This window comes from Anguilla rostrata, chromosome 2 (genome assembly GCF_018555375.3).
Source record: "Anguilla rostrata isolate EN2019 chromosome 2, ASM1855537v3, whole genome shotgun sequence".
Taxonomy (NCBI): Eukaryota; Metazoa; Chordata; class Actinopteri; order Anguilliformes; family Anguillidae; genus Anguilla; species Anguilla rostrata.
Window position 1 is genome coordinate 65,982,762 of NC_057934.1, and position 18,474 is coordinate 66,001,235.

Sequence of the window (18,474 nt, forward strand, 5' to 3'; positions counted from 1 at the left end):
AGTAAATCATTTCCCGAGTTCCTGTACACTCGAGAAAGGTAGTCACTCCCTCAAGTTTTGTACAAGAGACCAATTTCCTCCCACCAGATTTGCTTAGTGACTAGAAAGCTAATCCACAGTGTTGGGCGCACCGTTGCTCAGTATGATTCTGGAAATTGTAAACTCACCAGCAAGCAACAATAATTATAAACACAATGCAGTAACTAGAAATACTGGTTTCTATTCCTTGAAAGAGGTTTAATTTTTGCTTTTAGTTTTATATAGGTCAAAGTTGTGATATCCTGTTCGGGCATAAAAGGAGTAATTACCATTATTACAGTAATACCGCCTTTGAGTTTTTGTTTTATAGCAGAATGGAGTTCGGGTCATTTAGAAAAATTAAGTGTGTACTTAGATAGCTGTTTAGAGTGTATTCCATTTTTTCTCTCCAGTGCATGCAGTGGTTTTGAATTTTCTTCAGCCTACATTGTATTTGTCACGGATTGGCGGGTAGGGAGGACCCAAACGCAGAGTAAGGAAAGACAAACTCAAAAAGGGAAAATTAACAAAGACTTTACTAACAAAAAAAGGCAAACACAAACAGGGAACAGAAAAGGCCACGATGGGCAAAAACACAAACTCCAAAATATCTAAGAAAAACAGAAAACAAGAGGAACTCAAAACACAGGCAGGGCAGAACACAGGTAGGTACATACGGTCAGAAACAAACACAAGTCGGAAACAAACACAAGGAACCAGCACCTGAGTCAAGGGGACAAAGAACTTAAATAGACAGGGGTAACAAGACACAGGTGAACTCAAAGAACAATCAAACCAGAAAAGGAGGGGATAACAAGACACAGGTGGGAACAATGATAGAATAACGAGACAATAATGGAAAACAGTAATACAATTAACACAGGGGAAACCAATGAGGGAATGAACAGAAATACAAAAACTGAGAAGTGCCGCTAACTGGCGGCCCAAAAAAGGAAAAATAGAAACAAAAAGACAGAACCATGACAGTATTCTTATATTTATGTAGAAAGAAAAGGCATAGAAGAATACGTATTGATGATCTTTATTAACCATATGTGAACTTTCACAATAACAAAGTAAAACTTTAGCCCCACTTAGAAAACAGAAAATGCCCTATATAGTTGTTCAAACACATACTGCAGCAGAATTCCTGTGTTTAATCAAAGTAAATTGCAATTGTTTCAGAAAGTAAAAATAAAAGATTATTACTGATAATAATGACAGTGTTTCACATTTTCCCTCACACATTCCACAGCCTACAGTTCAAAATAAGCTGGAAAAGATTTTTCTGCTGCGTTGCACAACTCAGTCTTAATAGCACTGACATGTAGGCTGTTCAGTGCTAAGCGGTGCATTAACAAGCTTTTCCCCTTTTTGCGCTGGATGTCTTTAACCCTTGTGACCGAGAGGTACTGTGCAGTGAATAATATGAGCACAACACAGGTTAACCCCTGAACTGTGTGCTTTCAGCTGCTTTCGATCTCGGCCTTTGTCTCCGGCACAGCCTGTTCTGTGTTCGTCTGTCCGCCCATCTGGTGTATGTCCTTCAGGAGACCGGCAAACTGCTCCTCCTGAGGAAAAAGGCAAGAGGCCAGCAGTAAAATTATATTACGTTACATTACATTTATTTAGCAGATGCTTTTATCCAAAGCGACGTACAGAAGTGCACATCATGGTCGTTGGACGGCTACAAAACACTGTAAGGTCCGGTAAGGTACGATGCTCATTTCCTACAGCTATTTCTAGCCAAGAACACGGTTCAGTTCACACAGTGAACACTATTCTGACCTAACTTATGCCACGCCAAACTAGGGAGAAGAACAAGCTACAATATTAGGACAAGTACAAATTACAAAAAGTGCTGGAACGGGGGTACATGTAATATCCACCTCCGCAAAGTAAAACCACCTCCAAGTGGCGCAATGTTAGACGGTACACAGTCATTGGACAGGCCAACTGTATTGGGTCATTGTTGTGTAACACTCACTGTCAGTTAATGAACAACTGAAGCGGCAGAGTGAGTTTTGTCTTACCAGTTGGCTCATTCTCTCAGCTGCTGCGACGGCAACGTTCAGTTTCTTTTCGTCTTCCTCCCTCTCTTCCTCTATCACTCCCAGCCTGATTAAAACACGGAGAGTGTCGGAGAGAAAGATAGGACAGAAGGAGGGAGAAAGAGAGGGCACTTTAATAAACTCTGCTAATGCACGAGAGTTCAGCAGCAGGTAGTACTACAGATGAAGCTGAGGTTATAGCTCATTTGTGGTCACTATCATGTGACTAATCAATCTCCCATGACTGGTTGTGCCATTTCACCTGAAGGTGGCACTAGCAAGCTGCTCCTCCCGGTCTGCCAGCAGGTCTCGAAGATCCTGAACCTCTGCCTGCAGCAGTGCATTCTGGTCCTGGCTCTGGGCGATGAAGTCCTCCAGCCGCTTGGCCATCTCGAGCTCGCGCTCTGTCACCTGCTCCACGGCCGACCGCAGCTCAGACAGCTCCTGCTCGTGCTGTGAATACCAAAGTACCTTCATCACCCTCCCGGTTTCAGTTGGTCATGAACAGAGGCGTGAAAACATCAGCAGGAAACCTGCGGAGTATGAGGGAGCAGGAGGGCAGGGGGGGCACCAGGTATGAACTCTCACCTTGTCCAGTAAATTAAGCTCTTCGTGCTGAGTCTTTGCCTCATAGGGTTCTTTGTTTGCGACATTGATGATCCAAGGAACCGGAGTGGGTGTGTTTTTCACATTACCAAACTGAGACAGGTGGAAGAGAAGGAAGTATTTAGGCCAAGGGGGAGAAACACAATGACAGCGTACCGAAAAAGCAGGAGAGGGAGCGAGGCATGCCTGCACGTGAGAAAACTCAGGTTGTTCAGCTGCGTGGACCACAAGGTGGCGTTCAGCAGGAGAAAGCTGGGAACCCAGGTGGGTTGGCTAGACTCACGTTCTGGGGGTAGGAAATGTCAATAGGGGGGTGGGAATCCGACGCCTGGTCCTCCTGAGGAAGGACTTCGTTGCTGGCCTGCCTCTTTGGGGGGCGCCGCTGGTGCTTGATGCGATCGGGGACGCTCTGGGTCCTCATCACGCGCTTCCGCGCCTTGGCGTCGCGCGCCCCCTGTCCGCCCGTCCCGTCCATGGGCAGCTGCGCCAGGGAGCTGTGGTGGGGGCTGTACTTTTCCAGCTCCCGCGGGGCCACGAAAGTGGGCTTGGAGTGCCCCGCACCGAGGCTGTGGGACGGGAGGGCTCAGGTGAACCACGGCTAGCACGGTCAGTCGCACTAGTGTGTGTGTGGGTTGTTTACGTCAGTACATGTGTCAGCGTGCTGATCAGCCTGCTGCCTGCTCACCACATTGCTGTTGTCAATGTGACCCGACTTTTTAATCGTCTCACCGTTTTTCATTTTTTGGCACCAGAAAAAAATCTTGCTCCTTCAGCAAAATTAAATGAAAACATTTAGACTGCAGGCGGTAACAGTTCGGGTGGGCGCTCTCTTCTCTTCTCGCGCCTCGCGTATCTCACCTTCCGACATTGATGCGGGGGGTGTTAGGACCCAGGGAGGCTGAGATCTCGTTCAGGATGGAGGGCAGGGGGTGTAGCTGGTCTATGGTGTCCTGAGAGAGAGAGAGAGAGAGAAGACCTGTCTGTTATTCCACCTGTACACAGCCAATCCCCAACAGCAGCTGAAAAGGTTCGGCACCGAGGACGGTCCCGAGCCCCACTTCCCGGGCGCGGCCGAGGCCCCCCGCACCTGCCGCATGGGGGCGATGATGTCGGTGAGCAGGCTGTGCAGAACCGCCAGGCGCAGCGGCAGGTCCACGTAGCCGTTGAAGTGGGCCATGTCCAGCTCGCTGTCCGGGCTGGACACCCGCTGCAGGAAGCCTCGCATGCTCTCCCAGTGCTGCTGGAGGAAGTCGTTCATGAACAGCATGTACTCCTCCTTCTCCCCAAACCTGCGAGCACAGGGAGAGCAGAAACGGTGGAAGCTTGCCTGATGTGCATTTTCTGACAGATGCATTCAGAGTTTTCCTTGTTAGTTTTTTTGCTGCGTTTTTTTTTTGTTCCCAATGCATTAGGTCCCATATGAATGCTACCAGTGTGGTTTATGGCACCCCGATCCACACTCCCAGTTTTGAGGCATTTCAGCCTGCCGTATCCGAAGAGATGCTGGTCTGCAGCTTGCGAATTAAACATTGTATTCAGCTCATTTTCTCATGCTGCCACAGTGTTAAGGCATTTCGTGGAAATATCTGTGCGCTTTGAGAGATTTCCACGGAGCCCTAAGTTATCATGAGACTCACGATGTGAAGTTCGCCAAGTTCTGGATGACCTTGGCGGTGAGGGTAAGCGTGCGGAGGGTGGGCGGGTCGGGGTAGGGCTGAGTCAGGCCGAACAGGGAGGGGCTCAGGACGGCCGGACACAGGAAGCGCAGGAAGAGGGACGCCGAGATGAGGCGCTGGCCAATCTCCACCCGACCCCGCCCCTCACACTCCTCCACCCATCTGGAGAAGATCTCATTCAGCTCCACTGGGAAGGAACTGGCAGGGGAAAAAGTGAGGAAAAATAACGATTAAAAAAAAAAAAATCAATAAATAATACTTTCAATTCCAAGAGTTATGTCTAATGGACACAGTTCATGCACAGGATGAAATGATGGGGGGGAAAAAATCATTATCACTATAATGATCCTCATTGTTCATGCGCTACAGCGGTGGAGTGGATGGCACTGTTGTCTCAAAGCAAGAAGGTCCCAAGTTTAAATCATGGCCTGGTGCCTTTCTTTGGGAGGTTTGCACGCTCTCCCTGTGTCCGCGTGGGTTTCCTCTGGGTACGCCGGTTTCCTCCCGCAGTCCAAAGACACGCAGGTAGACCAATTGAAGACTCTAAATTACCCGTAGATATGAATGTGTGACTGAATGGTGTGTGTGCCCTGTGATTGATTGGCGACCAGTCCATGTCCAGGCTACAGTATATTCCTGCCTCTTGCCCAAAGCATGCTGGGATAGGCTATAGCCTCCCAGCGACCCTGACCAGGAATAAGCAGGTTAGGCAATGGATGGATGAATCAATTGTTGTTAATCAATTGTCCATCAGTGATCATGATTATTATTATTATGATCATTGTGATCACCGTTGAGAATCACTCCCGTTCCTTTTAATATCTTTACCTTTCTTTCTAATATCTTTACCTTTCTCTCTCTCCACCCTCTCACCTGTGCATCTCGGTGATTCTCTTCACCACCTCTTCACACGTCTCCATCAGGTGCTTCTGGTTGCCAAGCAACTCGGAAGCGGGGCACTTGCGGGGATCAACCTCAGAGCTCTCCGACGAAGCGTACAAGCGGGCGATGAAATCCCCTGCAGGGCGAGAGGCCGTGTCATTTCAGCCCCCAATTTGGCGTTGGGAATAAACGAGGCGGAGAGAGACGAGTCATAAAATGATTCGCAAGTGGAAAGCAAAACGCTGAAACACACAGAAGGAGCCACCGCACCCCACAGTCTCCGTACCGAGTGTCTCGATGAGGTACTTCTGCCCCACCAGCTTCATGTACTCGTCGATAGCCTTGGTGGCCAGAGTGTTCTCCCGGAAGATCAGGGCCTCCTTCTCTCCACAGCGCTGCACCTCCGCACTCCCCAGGTCAATCAGGAAGTTCTGGACACTCAACCACACACGCATACACACACACACACACACACACACACACACAATACACACACATGCGCACACACACAAACACACACACAAACACACATGCAAACACACACACACACAGGGCTTTAACTCTGTTATCACCCTGTGCCATCCCTCTCCAGATACCTCTCCCTCCTTTTCTTCCATTCCTTCAATCTTCCATTTCAGTCTACATTACATTACATTACATTTATTTGGCAGACGCTTTTATCCAAAGCGACCTACAAAAAGTGCATTTCATGGTCATAGACAACTGCTAAACACTGTTTCCCAATGGAAACAGTCTACTGTTTCCATTGGGAGTTTACATTTACATTACATTACATTACAATCACTTGGCAGATGCTCTTATCCAGAGTGACTCACAGTAGCGGGGAACATCAGTGCTAGATGGGTGTGCCAGATGCCCAGAGCTCTGGCAGGTGTGTAGAACCCGAGTCGCCTCCTTACCTTGGCCATGCCGATGCTCTGCAGGACGTGCACCAGCGCCCCAGCGAGCTCCTCCTTCTCCTTGACGCTCAGCAGTGGCTCCAGGCTGCTGCACATCCCCATGTAGTCCACCGTCACGAACTCCGCAAACTCCTTGTACTTCTCTATGGGCAGGACGTGCAGGTTCTGGAAGCGGGCCTTCACGCGGATGGAGGCCTGGGGCCCCAGCTGGTCCCTGGTCCCGCCGGGGCCGGGCACCTTGTAGGGGACGATGGGGTACCACCGCTCCTGGTAGGCCCGTCCCGTGATTTCCGCCAGGGGGATGGCCACGCTGCCCAGGGGTTGCATGTAGGCCTCGTCCCTGGAGTGCCGCTTCTTCTTGGGGTCCTCGTCGCGGAAGAGGTGCAGGGTGAGCTGGGAGAAGGCCGGGAGGTTGTCGAGCTCCAGGAGCTCGCCCCAGAAGAGCTGGCAGCCGCCTCCTCCCGCACCGCCGCCGCCGCCTCCCAGGACCCCGCCCGAGGACCCCAAGCCCCCGTCGCTGGCCTGGCTGGAGCGGCTGGCGGACTTGCCGACGGCCCGGCTGCTCGTGCGAGCGAACAGGGTCCCGTCCAGGTGCAGCTCGCAGTAGTACCGTCTCTTCGGGGGCAGGTCCTTGGCCTCGTTCACCCACAGGCTGAGAGAGCTCTCTGTGCGCTCGCAGTTGTCCTGGGAGAGGATGAGGACGGGCGTGAATGCTCGCAGTGCATGTGTTTGTGATGTTGTTGTTGTCGGAGTTTCCTATTCTGCATTTGACCCAACATGATTTTATCTGACCACACAGTCACGTATGAGATGCAGATGTGAAGGTTGTGCCATGTGTGGAAGGGTCAGGGGTACAGATGTGCTTTTCAGAATGTCAGCGCCATGTGCAAGAGGGTCAGAGGTCATACAGATGTCTTTTTGAGAGTGTCAGTGTCCTGCTTTTTGATAGGAACAGAGTTGTACCTTATTGGGATGGGCAGCTCTCCTCAGGTCCTCAATCCAACGGTCTCTCTCTGCAGCTGAACTGCACCCAAAACAGTGGTTGTTCTCTGTGTTAATCACCTGGGGGAAAATCGTGCGATTAGATCTCCTGGTTAGTAGCATATTAAAGTGGCGTAGAAGCACAAGGGCATAGCTCTCTTGTGTAAAGTTTTGGTGCAGGAATATTATATACTGTACTATAACAGTACCAGCAGCAACTCATGAACTGGAAAATAAGGTAGTTTTAAACTTGCCTTTAAAGAGACGGTTCACTTAATGGAGTTTTTAAAATATTATTTCAGTTTGTGTGTGCTGAAGGATATTTTAGATATTTACAGAAGTTTCTGACAACCTACTGGCTTTACAATGGCTAGAACAGTAACATCCATGGATTCTTAGTTTAAAGATAAAAATAAAATAAAAACTAAAAAAGTAACCCAAATGCAGCTAGTCCTACAACGTTTTGAATACATTACTTTTATAGTGTTTACAATTAATGCTATGTTGTAAATTATGTTTATGTTTATGATTGTGAATAAACACTATATAAGTAATACATTTTGTAGCCATGCTTCTTTCATTTTCAGGTCCAAAGCGGAAGAAGCTCTTAATTCCCGGGATCAAGGACCAGGTGGTGTAGTTCAGATTCAGGTGACCTGTTCCATCAAGCTACTTCACAAATTAAAATGGAAGCTACAATTAGGACAGGCCATGAAACTGAGGAGTTTCAAACACAATGTCAAAGATTTAATTGAGCCTGAATCTTACTGATGAGGAGTTGCAACAAACAGGAGGATGAGAGGTCAAAAAGGAAAACAAAATGGTGGGCAAAATGGGTCAATAGGCTTGCCTATAAAGTGAAATAAAGACTTTTGTTTTCATTTTTTTCTTGCGAGTAATTGCATAAAAGATATTCAGTCCTGACTATTTGTTGTTGCTTTGAGGTCTTATCTCTCTCCATGTGTAGTATTGCTGATACGGCCACATCTTTTCTTGGCCATAGATACTTTCTAGCAGTTGCTTCTTGGTTACAGAGGTTACTAAGGCTAGATGGCCACGTAAAGATAAGCAAGCCTGTACAGATTATACAGTATTATTGTTAATTAACGTGCCTCAGTTTCATAATCAAAGTCTGTTTTCTAGCCTGTGTTGGTTGCCAAGCTTGTGTATAGTTTACGGAGATGATTTGTCTCTTCTGCATTCAGGATTAAAATGAACTTCTGAATTAATCCTTTTAATTAATTAATTAATAAAAAGAATGTAACCACTTTAGATAACTTAGACCAACCAGTTGAACGCAGTTGGCTGCTTTCTTTGATAAGCAAATGATTCGAGTTTCACAGTGGCCATCGCTGGAGCGAATGGGTTGTGGAATGTCTTGCGAGTCCATTTCTCGCACAGTTCAGTGTTTTTAAGGCTGGCCGATGTCCGGATGTCTCAGTTGGGGCAGGCACGGGGGGCTACCTCAAAGCAGTACTTCTCCCCCAGGATGGAGCTGTGGACGGGCCGGACGATGGTGCTCTTGTCCGAACCCAGGTCCAGGCTGTCCGCGGCCGTGACCGGCACGTAGAGGGAGTCTCGCGAGCCGTGCACCCTGGAGGGGGGGATGGAGAGGGGAACAGGTTTCCTCCTGACAAACGCGCCGACGGGTTACGCATCACAGCGACGCTGCGGCACCTGACCGTGACTCCGCCCACCTGCCGCCGCTGGTCACCCCGACGGTGTCCATCTGCGTGTTGCTCTTCCTCAGGGCTCCCCCCATGAAGCGACGCTTGATCATCCCCTTGGGAGACGTAATGAGAGAGAGAGAGAGAGAGTGAAAGAGAGAGGGAGAGAGAAAGAGAGAGAGAGAGAGAGAAAGAGAGAGAGAGAAAGGGAGAGAGAGAGCGAAAGAGAGAGGGAGAGAGAGAGAGAGAAAGGGAGAAAGAGGCAGGGAGGGAAACAGACAGAGAGACACGCACAAACAGACACAGAGAAAGGGAGAAAGCGAGAGAGAGAGAGAAAGAGAGAGGGAGAGAGAGAGAGAGAGAGAGAGAAGGGAGAGAGCGAGAGAGAGGGAGGGAGAGAGACAGACAGAGAGACACACACAGACAGAGACACAGAGAGAAAGGGAGAGAGAGAGAGAGAGAGAGAGAAAACAAAATGGAGAAAAAAAGTCAGTTTTAAAATCTCTCCACTGAACTCAGGGAGTGCTGCCCGTGCTCGCACAAAGCCGGGCTCAGAGGAAGCTCAGGTTCAAAAGGAAGCGAGCCATAATGACAGCATTAAATGAAGGCCATTACCCGCACTCCCCCATCAGAACTCTTTATCCTTGGCCCAGTGTTGGTCACATGATCAGGGGTGCATTCTGGAGGCCAAAGAGAAACATGCAGTTAACCTCAGTCAGAACATCAATGAGAAACAGAAAAAATTGAAAACAGTATCTTTGTTGGGATCGGATGGTCACAGCTTTAAAATAGGCTCATTCAAGCATTTACTAGTTGGATTTACATTTTGCCCTCTTATCTCCACACTGTGACATGCCCACCTTTTCACCAATTCATGTTATGGTCTTTATAGTTTTTTATTATATCTTTATGGATTTGTACTGTATTTAATTTTTTTTTTTTTTTTTTCCCCACCCTAGGAGGACCAAAAACTTTACGGACTTTACATAAAATATATATTCATTAAACAAATTTGCACCCATACATATATTCATATTCTCTCACTTGCTTTGAAGTTACAAATAAAAATAAAAAGTAAAGAAAACGTAAAACATAAACAATTAAGACCAACCCTCCTGTGTTACAATTTTTTCCCACCTGGCCTTTTGCTGTACAACTTTGCCAGCATTCATGGCAATCATCCCCTCCATCCTACGATGAGGTTTGACCCGGTTCTTAAATCTGTGCAATCTCAAGCGTTTGATGCTTGAATTATAAATCTTTTGGCAAATAATATAATTATGTTTTTCATTATAGGATTTGTACTGTATCTCTATGTAATGCATGTAGTCCGTATGTATTTAGAATTTGCACGTTTCTTGGATGGCATAGTTACGTTGCACGGGTGTTTTAGTGATGCTGCATCGACATATTAATCAGGTGTACGCACTTAAGTTTCCCCTATATTGTAAGTTACTCTGTTCTTCTGCTTTATCTATAAACACACCTATGAGTGTGTGTGTATTAACGCAGAAGAGGAAGTCATCATCAAACATGATGGACTACCATAAACGTGTGTGTGCGTGTGTGCGTGTGTGTGTATGCGAGTGTGTTTGTGTGTGTGTGTGTGTGTATATGCGTGTGTGTGTGCATGCGTGTGAGTGTGTGTGTGTGTTTTCCCTTGTGATGGGGCTGGTTTTTCAGGTTGGTGAGGGGGAATAAAGTCAACTCCAAGAGTGCAACTGCGCACTCGTCTTAAAAGACCACAGGAAGCACAGTCATTTCCCCCAACATTTCTTCATCAGATAGACAGACAACATGCATCGCAATTAGTCGCACAGAAAAACAACAGTTGCAGACACAGCCGTGGAATCACAGTGCAGTGGTTATTTGCATCTTGCATTGACCTCTGTAGGCTGTTCATTCACGGCATGCAATTCATGTTATTGGCTGTTTTTTTCCTGTATTTCACTGGAAACCTATTGCATACTGTTTCAATCAACCACCTCAACCATCATCAGTTACCTAACTGCACTACGCCCACAGCTGTGGTGACTCTACGAGAAACATTTAGGGATCATTAGCTCTGAGAATAACCCAGACAGTTGGAGAATAGGCGAGGTATACACTGAGACAGGATGTGGTATACTCTTTTCGTACATCCTGTAGAACACACATTTTTATTTTGTCCATGAATTATTTAATTATTATGCTGCAGAGCATACAGTAACTCAGTTCAACCATAGTAGCAAGCCTCATATCCAGACCCCCTCCCTCTGTGGTTTTTATTAGCTCTAACATTATTTAACTGGTTGTAATGCACATTTTTACTAGTACTGTACAAACATGTTTAACAGGACTCATTGGAAAACTACATGAAATGGTTTGTTCTGCTAAGAAAGCAATTTTTCAAAAGAACAATGAGTATGCTTTATTTAGAAATTCTACTTAAACAAATTCCATATCTCCAAATTATCCACTTTCATACACATATGTAAATATGCTCACCACCTGTTTAACAACCTCCAGAAACAGTATCCAATGTGAAGAACACAAGGAGCATTAACCCTTGCTTACCTAGAGCACCTCCGCAAACAATCCAGCGCCTGAACCCCATAGTTACTGGACTATCCGGAAAACCTAGAGTCTTTTTCCTTTCGTGCGGCAGAGCCGGTTAACAGTTTAGCATTTTTTTTTTTTTGTGCGATTATTTAAATCTTCAAACAGTGGCAAAAGCCCTCTTGCCTTAATAAGAACGTGCACTACACTAACAGACAAATGAGCTCTCCGTCTGTCAAGCTCTCTGAGACACTCGAGTGTGATGCTATCTCTCCCGAAATTTAGAGGAAGCAATTCAACCGCCGCTTGCGCGCATAATCACGTCAGCCATTTCCCCTGTGCCGGCCTGCTGTGCCGCACAGACCCCATCGTAGCTTGAGATGAAACACGAGAAGATTTGTATTTGCTTGTCTTGTGTATCTCTCAATACGTCGCACAAATTAATATTTATACAGCAGTGAAATGGGATTGTGTGAGGGCAGGACTTCACACAACTGCAAATGTCAAATATTGCAGTAAGATGATGATCATCTCAATGGATGTGAAAAAAAAAATGTTTTGTAACATGAAGGCTCAGCTGATTCCTCAAGTTCCTGTCTGTTAACTCTCAATAAATATGCAACAGTACTATTTAAAAATATTACAGGAGACAAAAATTGTGGTTTGCGGTAATATTTAAGTGCACCCAGTGATACAATTGTGATATAATTTCAAAATAAAATATATATTGCTGAGATGTTGAAGTATGGCCATTTCAGGGTTAAAACTCAGTATCACTACACATTATTGTGAAAAATATTCATAAAAGTATTTAAAAGTTTTAAACATGATACAATTAACATTAATCATTACAAATAAAGTAGATTCTATGAAGAAGTGGTTCAGTGCACGTTGTATATAACAAAATATTATGGGACAGATTTATTAAAGGACTGTAACTTTTCAGACACAAAAGCAGTTGCTATGAAGTCATAATATTTATATGGGATTTACTAAACAAAGCACCGTCTATAAGTGATTAAACTTTTAAAAGTTTATGTGTTACATGAAAGTGAGAAATGCAAATCATTTATGGTGGAAATAATCTGCAACTGAGCGGTCTTACACTTATTTTAAGATTGTTTTTTTATTTTTTTACAAAGGTGTTGAAAAGCGCAGCATGAATATTAATTATTATTAATATTTTCTTTAGAAAACTGTTCACAAATAAGTTTTTTTTATTTTACATTGTAAAATAAATAGGCATACTATTATATTTTTGGCTAAACTTTATCTGTCCCACAAACTTACATTACAGTAATGGAGCAAACATATGTATGGATAGGTTTGCAATATTCAATACTTATTTAATAGGCCTAAGTATTTGTCAATTTTTTTGTATTTATTCATTCACCACCCACCCATGTACAGGCCTAGCTAACATTAATTGTGGAGTTTACAAGGTCGCTACAGTAACGTTAGCCTAGTTAAACAGTAAATGATAACAGGTAGTTGGGATTTGGATAACTTAGAATAGGGGGGTGAATTTTTTTTCTTTTACTCATTACTACAGCCTGAAGTGAGCCTCTTTCTCAGTGCCTGTTCTAACTTTGTTAGCGAATTGGTTGCCAGACGGCCGGTTTTTGACCAGAACGTCTGGTTTTCGCATTATTTTTACACGTTCGGTTTGTGGTCATATCCCCACATCCCCACCGACCCATAGCGACAGTAACTAGGTAGCCGGCTAACCTGAATGTTACGAATGAGGCGTGGAAACTGTTGGCAGCTACTGTAATGCCCACATTAATTCTGCCTCCACTCTTTGTACTCTTAGCCGGCACTAAATTGGCTGTGCAGATATGGCCTATACCTCACGCACAAGGGTGTCGGGGTGTAGGCTATGCACATACATATGGGGGCGACATAGCTCAGGAAGTAAGCGCGGTTGTCTGGCAGTCGGCGGGTTTCCGGTTCGATCCCCCGCCCTGGGCGTGTCCCTGTGTACCTAACCCCTAATTGCTCCCAACGAACTGATTGGTACCTTGCATGGCAGCCTTTCACCGTTGGTGTGTGAGCGTGTGTGTGTGTGTGTGTGAATGGGTGAATGAGAAGCATCAATTGTAAAGCGCCATATAAATGCAGTCCATTTACCATACTCAAATCACTTTCCATTGTGGGCTACATGGGGTGGAAAAGAATGAAGGTATGTGTGACACTCTGAAAAGGAGACAGGATTTGAAATTTGTTTCACATCAATCACTTCTAATTTATTTTCAGATAAAATATGAAAATACCTTTGTAAGTAGGCTACACAAGACTTCTATTGAAATCATCAGCTAGAAGTTAATGTAAAACGCAGTTTTCAGTTGTTCTGTAAGATTGTTCTGCATGTGTGTTCAGTTGGGTATATAATGAATTGTGAACACAGTGTTACGTTCAGCCTTCTCCCATCATGAATTAATCCGTGTCGATTCATTCAGTCCCCATGATTTGCTCATTTTGCAGGGATTTTTCCACCTGTTGCTCTGTCGGTGTTGAATTGTATTCCCATGTAATAAGGCGTGAAGCTGTAGCTGCCTCGTTGACCATTACCTATATTTCCTGATCTGTAGGCCTACATGTAAACGTTCTTATTGCAAAATGTTATTGCACTGCAACTGTTTCCTTAGTAAATCTGGCCCTAGGTGTTTTGTTTATAACGCTAAATATGCTGCATATATGTCAAAATGTAATAAACCCCCAAACTTTAATGAATGAAGTATTGTTTATCAGTTTAGAAAATATTGTACAACATATGTATAATTGTGTATATATATATATATGTATATATATATATATCCTGCAGCACTTGTACTGTATATATTTTGCAACACAAGCATAAGAGCAGGTATATGAAAGTATAAAAATTCATGCATGGCGCATATTTTTCTACACATCGTTAAATTATAATCTTATAGGCCGGATTTCATACGGTCACGAGAGCTTTCATAAGGGATAATATTGCGGTGAATATTGTGAGCAGAAAATTATTATTGTGAGCTCGGAAGGCAGCGTGGGTACTGACCCAAGTTACTGTGACTCCCAGTGAGATTCTGCATGCTGACGCTGGACAAGCAGCTGCTGGCGCGGTTCCGGGTCCACATGATTGGCTGAGAGAGAGAGAGACAGAGAGATTGAGACGTTTACCAGAACGCATTCAACCAATGACACAAATTGTACTCTATTATTAATAATAATAATAATAATAATAATAATAATAATAACTTTATTTATATAGCACCTTTCATACAGAGTATGTAGCTCAAAGTGCTTTGACAGATCAACACAGTCATACCACAATATCAGAATAAAACCATGTCACCAAGGTGGCTATGTCACAATAAGACCAAGCAAACTGCTCCAGGAGATCTACCATCCTGTAGTTTTTTCACTCCAGCCCTAGCAAAGCACGCCTCATTCAACAACAAGAGATTTCGTTCAGCTGCTAATTAGCAGAATCGGGTGTGCCAAATTAGGGTTGAACTGAAAAACCTACAGGACAAGTAGATCTCCAGGAACAGGGTTGGGAACCAAACACTAGCATACGCTATACAAACAGAGTGGTTTTCATGAGTCGTGAGTGGCTATCTGTGTGCCCCTACAGGTGACTGCGGCACTGAGGTGTCCAGGTTGTCGCTGTGTCCTACCTCATCATCCCGTGGGATAAGGATCTGTCTGTCCTGCAGATCGCATCTGCTAATGTCCCAAATCGGGATTTCCTGGGGCGGGACCCAGGAGAGCCTAGGTGGTTCCAGAGGCACAGCAAGGGGCTCGATCCCTTCCCCCTCTCCCGGCACACCGCCTGTCCCATCACAACATTACAAACCAGGGTTACGTGGGAATTGCTGGCTGGCTTCTCCCTATCACTCTACGGACGACAGTACATTTGCAGGATGTAGCCAGCTTCGACGCGTATGAAGCTGAAAATGAATGAGAAGGTGGTACGAGAACATCGAAAAATTTTCACGGCTGCTGGGGGTGTGAAGTAGGACTTAATCCAGAGAAATTTATCAGCCTGTCTCAGATTAAACGAAATGGAACCAAAAATGCTTCTTTGTGCAAGCAGATGTACATGGAAACTGTCATTTTATTGAGATCTGATTACAAAATGGTGCATGGCTTCTTATTATGGCTTTTCTGTCCAATGAAACTCACACCCATTTCTCAAAGTGCAACTTTCAGGCTAGCACCTCCAGTGAAATAATGTGTGGGACAATTATTTAGCAACCAGAATGTGTGCATTGTTTGAAAAATTGATGCTGTCAATTACAGATGGACTCAATGTTGTAATGTCATTAACCAGGCCAAAGGCACTGGCTAGTTTCTGCTATTTGGCTTGGAGTCCCTTATGCGAGATGTTTAAAAGATAGATAGATATACTTTATTGAACCCTGTGGGGTAATTTGTCCTCTGTATTTTGACCCATCCAAGTTACTTAGGAGCAGTGGGCAGCCACAGTGCAGCGCCCGGGGACCAACTCCAGTTCTGAGGCCAGTGCCTTGGTCAAGGGCAACTGCAGGAGTGCACCTAACATGCATGTCTTTGAGTGTGGGAGGAAACCGGAGTACCCGGAGTAAACCCAAAGGGGAATTTTGAAGAGGTGTGGGTTAACAAGACCTCAGCTTCTCTGTCTTTTTGTCTTTTGCAGCCAGGAGAATAATTTAAGACATTTGTTTTTTAAATCCTCTCCATAAGTCTAGTATTGTAAATCCCTATACAGTATATCATGCAAATCTGTATATAGGAAAATATATCATGAAAAGGTTTCAGGGCAGTTCAGCGATATTATCTCTCCACCCTTTGCACCCCTTCACTTCCTGCCTGCTCTGTTTCGTTGGGGTTATTTTACTGCATCTCTGCTGGCTCACATCCTGTCTCAATACTCACCCTCTGCTGCTCATACATCTCAACACCCACTTGCTTTGCATTTTACAGTTTTTTTTCTTTTTTCACTAGTTATCTCTCTCTTTAAACCCTTTTTTCTCTTTTGGGTTATGGTTTCATAGGTAGAGAGCAGGGGCATATCAGTCAATTATTGAGAGCATGTAAACACTGTATAATTCAATGTTATTTTTTCAGAAATGGAACTCGTTTAGTGTCTGACATTTATGAGAGGAATCACACTTTTTACTTCATAAAATGGAGCTGGACATCTGATCGTGATTCTGCACTAGTTTCAAGAATTTTATTCCTTCAATTTACCATCAGGTGCCGCTGTCTCACTATCAGACAACCTTCCTGGTTTCTACAACACATCTTTCTTTTGATGACAATAAGGTATTTCTGTTCAAAGAAGACTGGAGCAAAAAAAAAAACAGAGAATTCATTTGAAGAGTAGGTTTTTTGGAATGTTTTTTCAACATTCTAAGCCAGGGTTCTAGAACTCCATTGCTTTCAATTACCACTACTGATTGTTACATCAGCATTAGAATGTTCAGTTAAGAACATTCTAATCACATATTTGTGATTTCTTTCGCCTTAAAGAGTTCAAAGGAGTGAAAAAGAAAGAGTCTGAGCTAGTGGGCAATAACAGATAGTAACAGTATCTCAATAGTATTCAACAGTATTTCTCACCATCTTGGTAGAGGGGTGTGCTGTTTCGACTTTGCAGTCGAGGCCTCTTGAACTTCTGGGAGACCGTGCGCAGGTACTTCCTGAAGAGGGCGCCACCTCCTTTTCCTCCCTGTGCCTCCTGTGGGGAAGAACCCGAGGGGTCGGCGGGGGGGACGTCGGACGCCTGCGAGGAGGGGGGGGCGGTGGTGGAGAGGAGAGACCCGGGGGGCTCCGAGAGGGCCCTCCGAAACGGGTTCTTCCGCGGCGCCGCGCTCCTCTCCGGCTTGGGGCCGTCCGCGCGGGTGGAGTTCTTCATCCCGGCGTCCTCGCTCAGGGCTTTGCGCCAGCTTTGCATCTTGTTCCACTTGGTCGCGGTGCTTTTCTCCGCCCTCTCCGGGGCCGCCGGTGCCCCAGCCTCGGACTTCCCCGCCTCCCCAGAAGGCGTCCTGTCCTGGGTGTGCCACTTGTAGGTGTTTAAAAGGTGTGACTCCTCCGGGCGATCTGGCTGAGGGTCAGCTAGGGGGTCCTTCTCCCCCACCTCCTCCTGGGTATTTGGAGCCACCTGCCCAAGATCGTCTTCCTTTTCGGTACCCATTGTCGGTACGTTATATCTCTCTCCTGTATTTCCTGTGCCTGTGTCCTTATCCTTAATGTCCTCTGATCTCTTCAGTCAGAATTGAAGAGACACGTGGAGCAGTGATTGAGAGATAGGCTGCTGGCTTTTCCTTTAACGAGTCTTATTTTCTCCCTCCTTCTTCCCAAGCTCACTTCTTTCCATAACTTCAGTTGCTCCAGCAGTCGTCTTTGCCTCGCTTGCTTTTTGTACTCGTTACAAGCCCTGTTTTTTTGTCGCGTGCGCTTCGACGCTGTCCATGCTAGTCTTGCAACAGTGACATGAACTCACTTCCTCTCCACGCAGTGGCTGCTAACTCTGAAAGTGCAAGCTCTCCACCAAACCTTATATTTATGCATCAAACTACTTTTGAGTGTTTAATATAGGTCCTTTTCCTTCTGTCTGACCACAATGCATAAATACTATGGTCTCTACCCGCTCATCCTTTCCCCCTTAATCTTTCATATGCAGTCTTTCAGGTTTTACTGTTCCACTATACCACCTGATGATTTCCCCTCATTCACTTACAATTATTTTCTTTCTTTCCCATTTTCTTTGTCTTCCAGAAAGCCACTCTTGATTTCTCCTTGTCCTCCGTTACTTCAAATATTTATCATTGTTCTTTGTCTATTGGACATAGATACGTATGTATGTGTAAACATTTGTAATAAAAGTTACTCTTCAGCCTGTCAACCTGTTTGCATCATGGAGGAAGTTTGTTTCTGCACCGAAACCAGATATCAGCCAATCAATTTAAAGAATTACATTGCAAGATAGAGGCACACAGGACATAGTGAAACGCCCCGAAAACCACAGTTTTTTTTTTCTTCTTTTTTCTTTTCTTTTTTTGAAGACTGGTTCATCGCTGATTTTGTAAATACATGATTTCTGGCAGGTACCAAGCGTTCTGAAGTGTGAATCTTCTTACATGGCCTTGACCAGAATGTTTAA

The 18,474-nt window shown here is 45.1% G+C and overlaps 1 protein-coding gene across 2 annotated transcripts; it reads right to left on the reverse strand.

Annotated features, from left to right (window-relative positions):
* Positions 1–1,044: 1,044 nt before the first annotated feature.
* Positions 1,045–18,257, reverse strand: rasal3 (RAS protein activator like 3). 2 transcript variants are annotated; one of them, XM_064324083.1, is made up of 18 exons: positions 16,932–18,257; positions 15,005–15,159; positions 14,383–14,467; positions 9,417–9,481; positions 8,832–8,917; positions 8,599–8,728; positions 7,117–7,215; positions 6,154–6,837; positions 5,520–5,664; positions 5,225–5,369; positions 4,313–4,549; positions 3,763–3,964; positions 3,534–3,625; positions 2,959–3,241; positions 2,658–2,768; positions 2,332–2,522; positions 2,052–2,136; positions 1,045–1,589 (listed from the first exon to the last, which is right to left on the reverse strand). In XM_064324083.1, the coding sequence occupies exons 1-18, from the start codon at positions 17,503–17,505 to the stop codon at positions 1,485–1,487; spliced, it is 3,474 nt and encodes a 1,157-aa protein (XP_064180153.1). In that variant the 5' UTR covers positions 17,506–18,257; the 3' UTR covers positions 1,045–1,484. The 2 variants fall into 2 exon arrangements, with proteins under 2 accessions (XP_064180153.1, XP_064180154.1); XM_064324084.1 differs by lacking the exons at positions 14,383–14,467; positions 15,005–15,159; positions 16,932–18,257 and adding an exon at positions 11,358–11,633.
* Positions 18,258–18,474: the final 217 nt, after the last annotated feature.

What these genes read in the sequence shown, in the direction of transcription:
- rasal3 (XM_064324083.1), bottom strand. Translation starts at nt 17,505, where the DNA reads ATGGGTACCGAAAAGGAAGACGATCTTGGGCAGGTGGCTCCAAATACC. An exon ending in GTTCTGATGGGGGAGTGCGG is followed by an intron (nt 8,918 to 9,416) that starts GTAATGGCCTTC and finishes ACGTCTCCCAAG; the next exon opens with GGGATGATCAAGCGTCGCTT. An exon ending in AGAGCATCGGCATGGCCAAG is followed by an intron (nt 5,665 to 6,153) that starts GTAAGGAGGCGA and finishes TTGAGTGTCCAG; the next exon opens with AACTTCCTGATTGACCTGGG.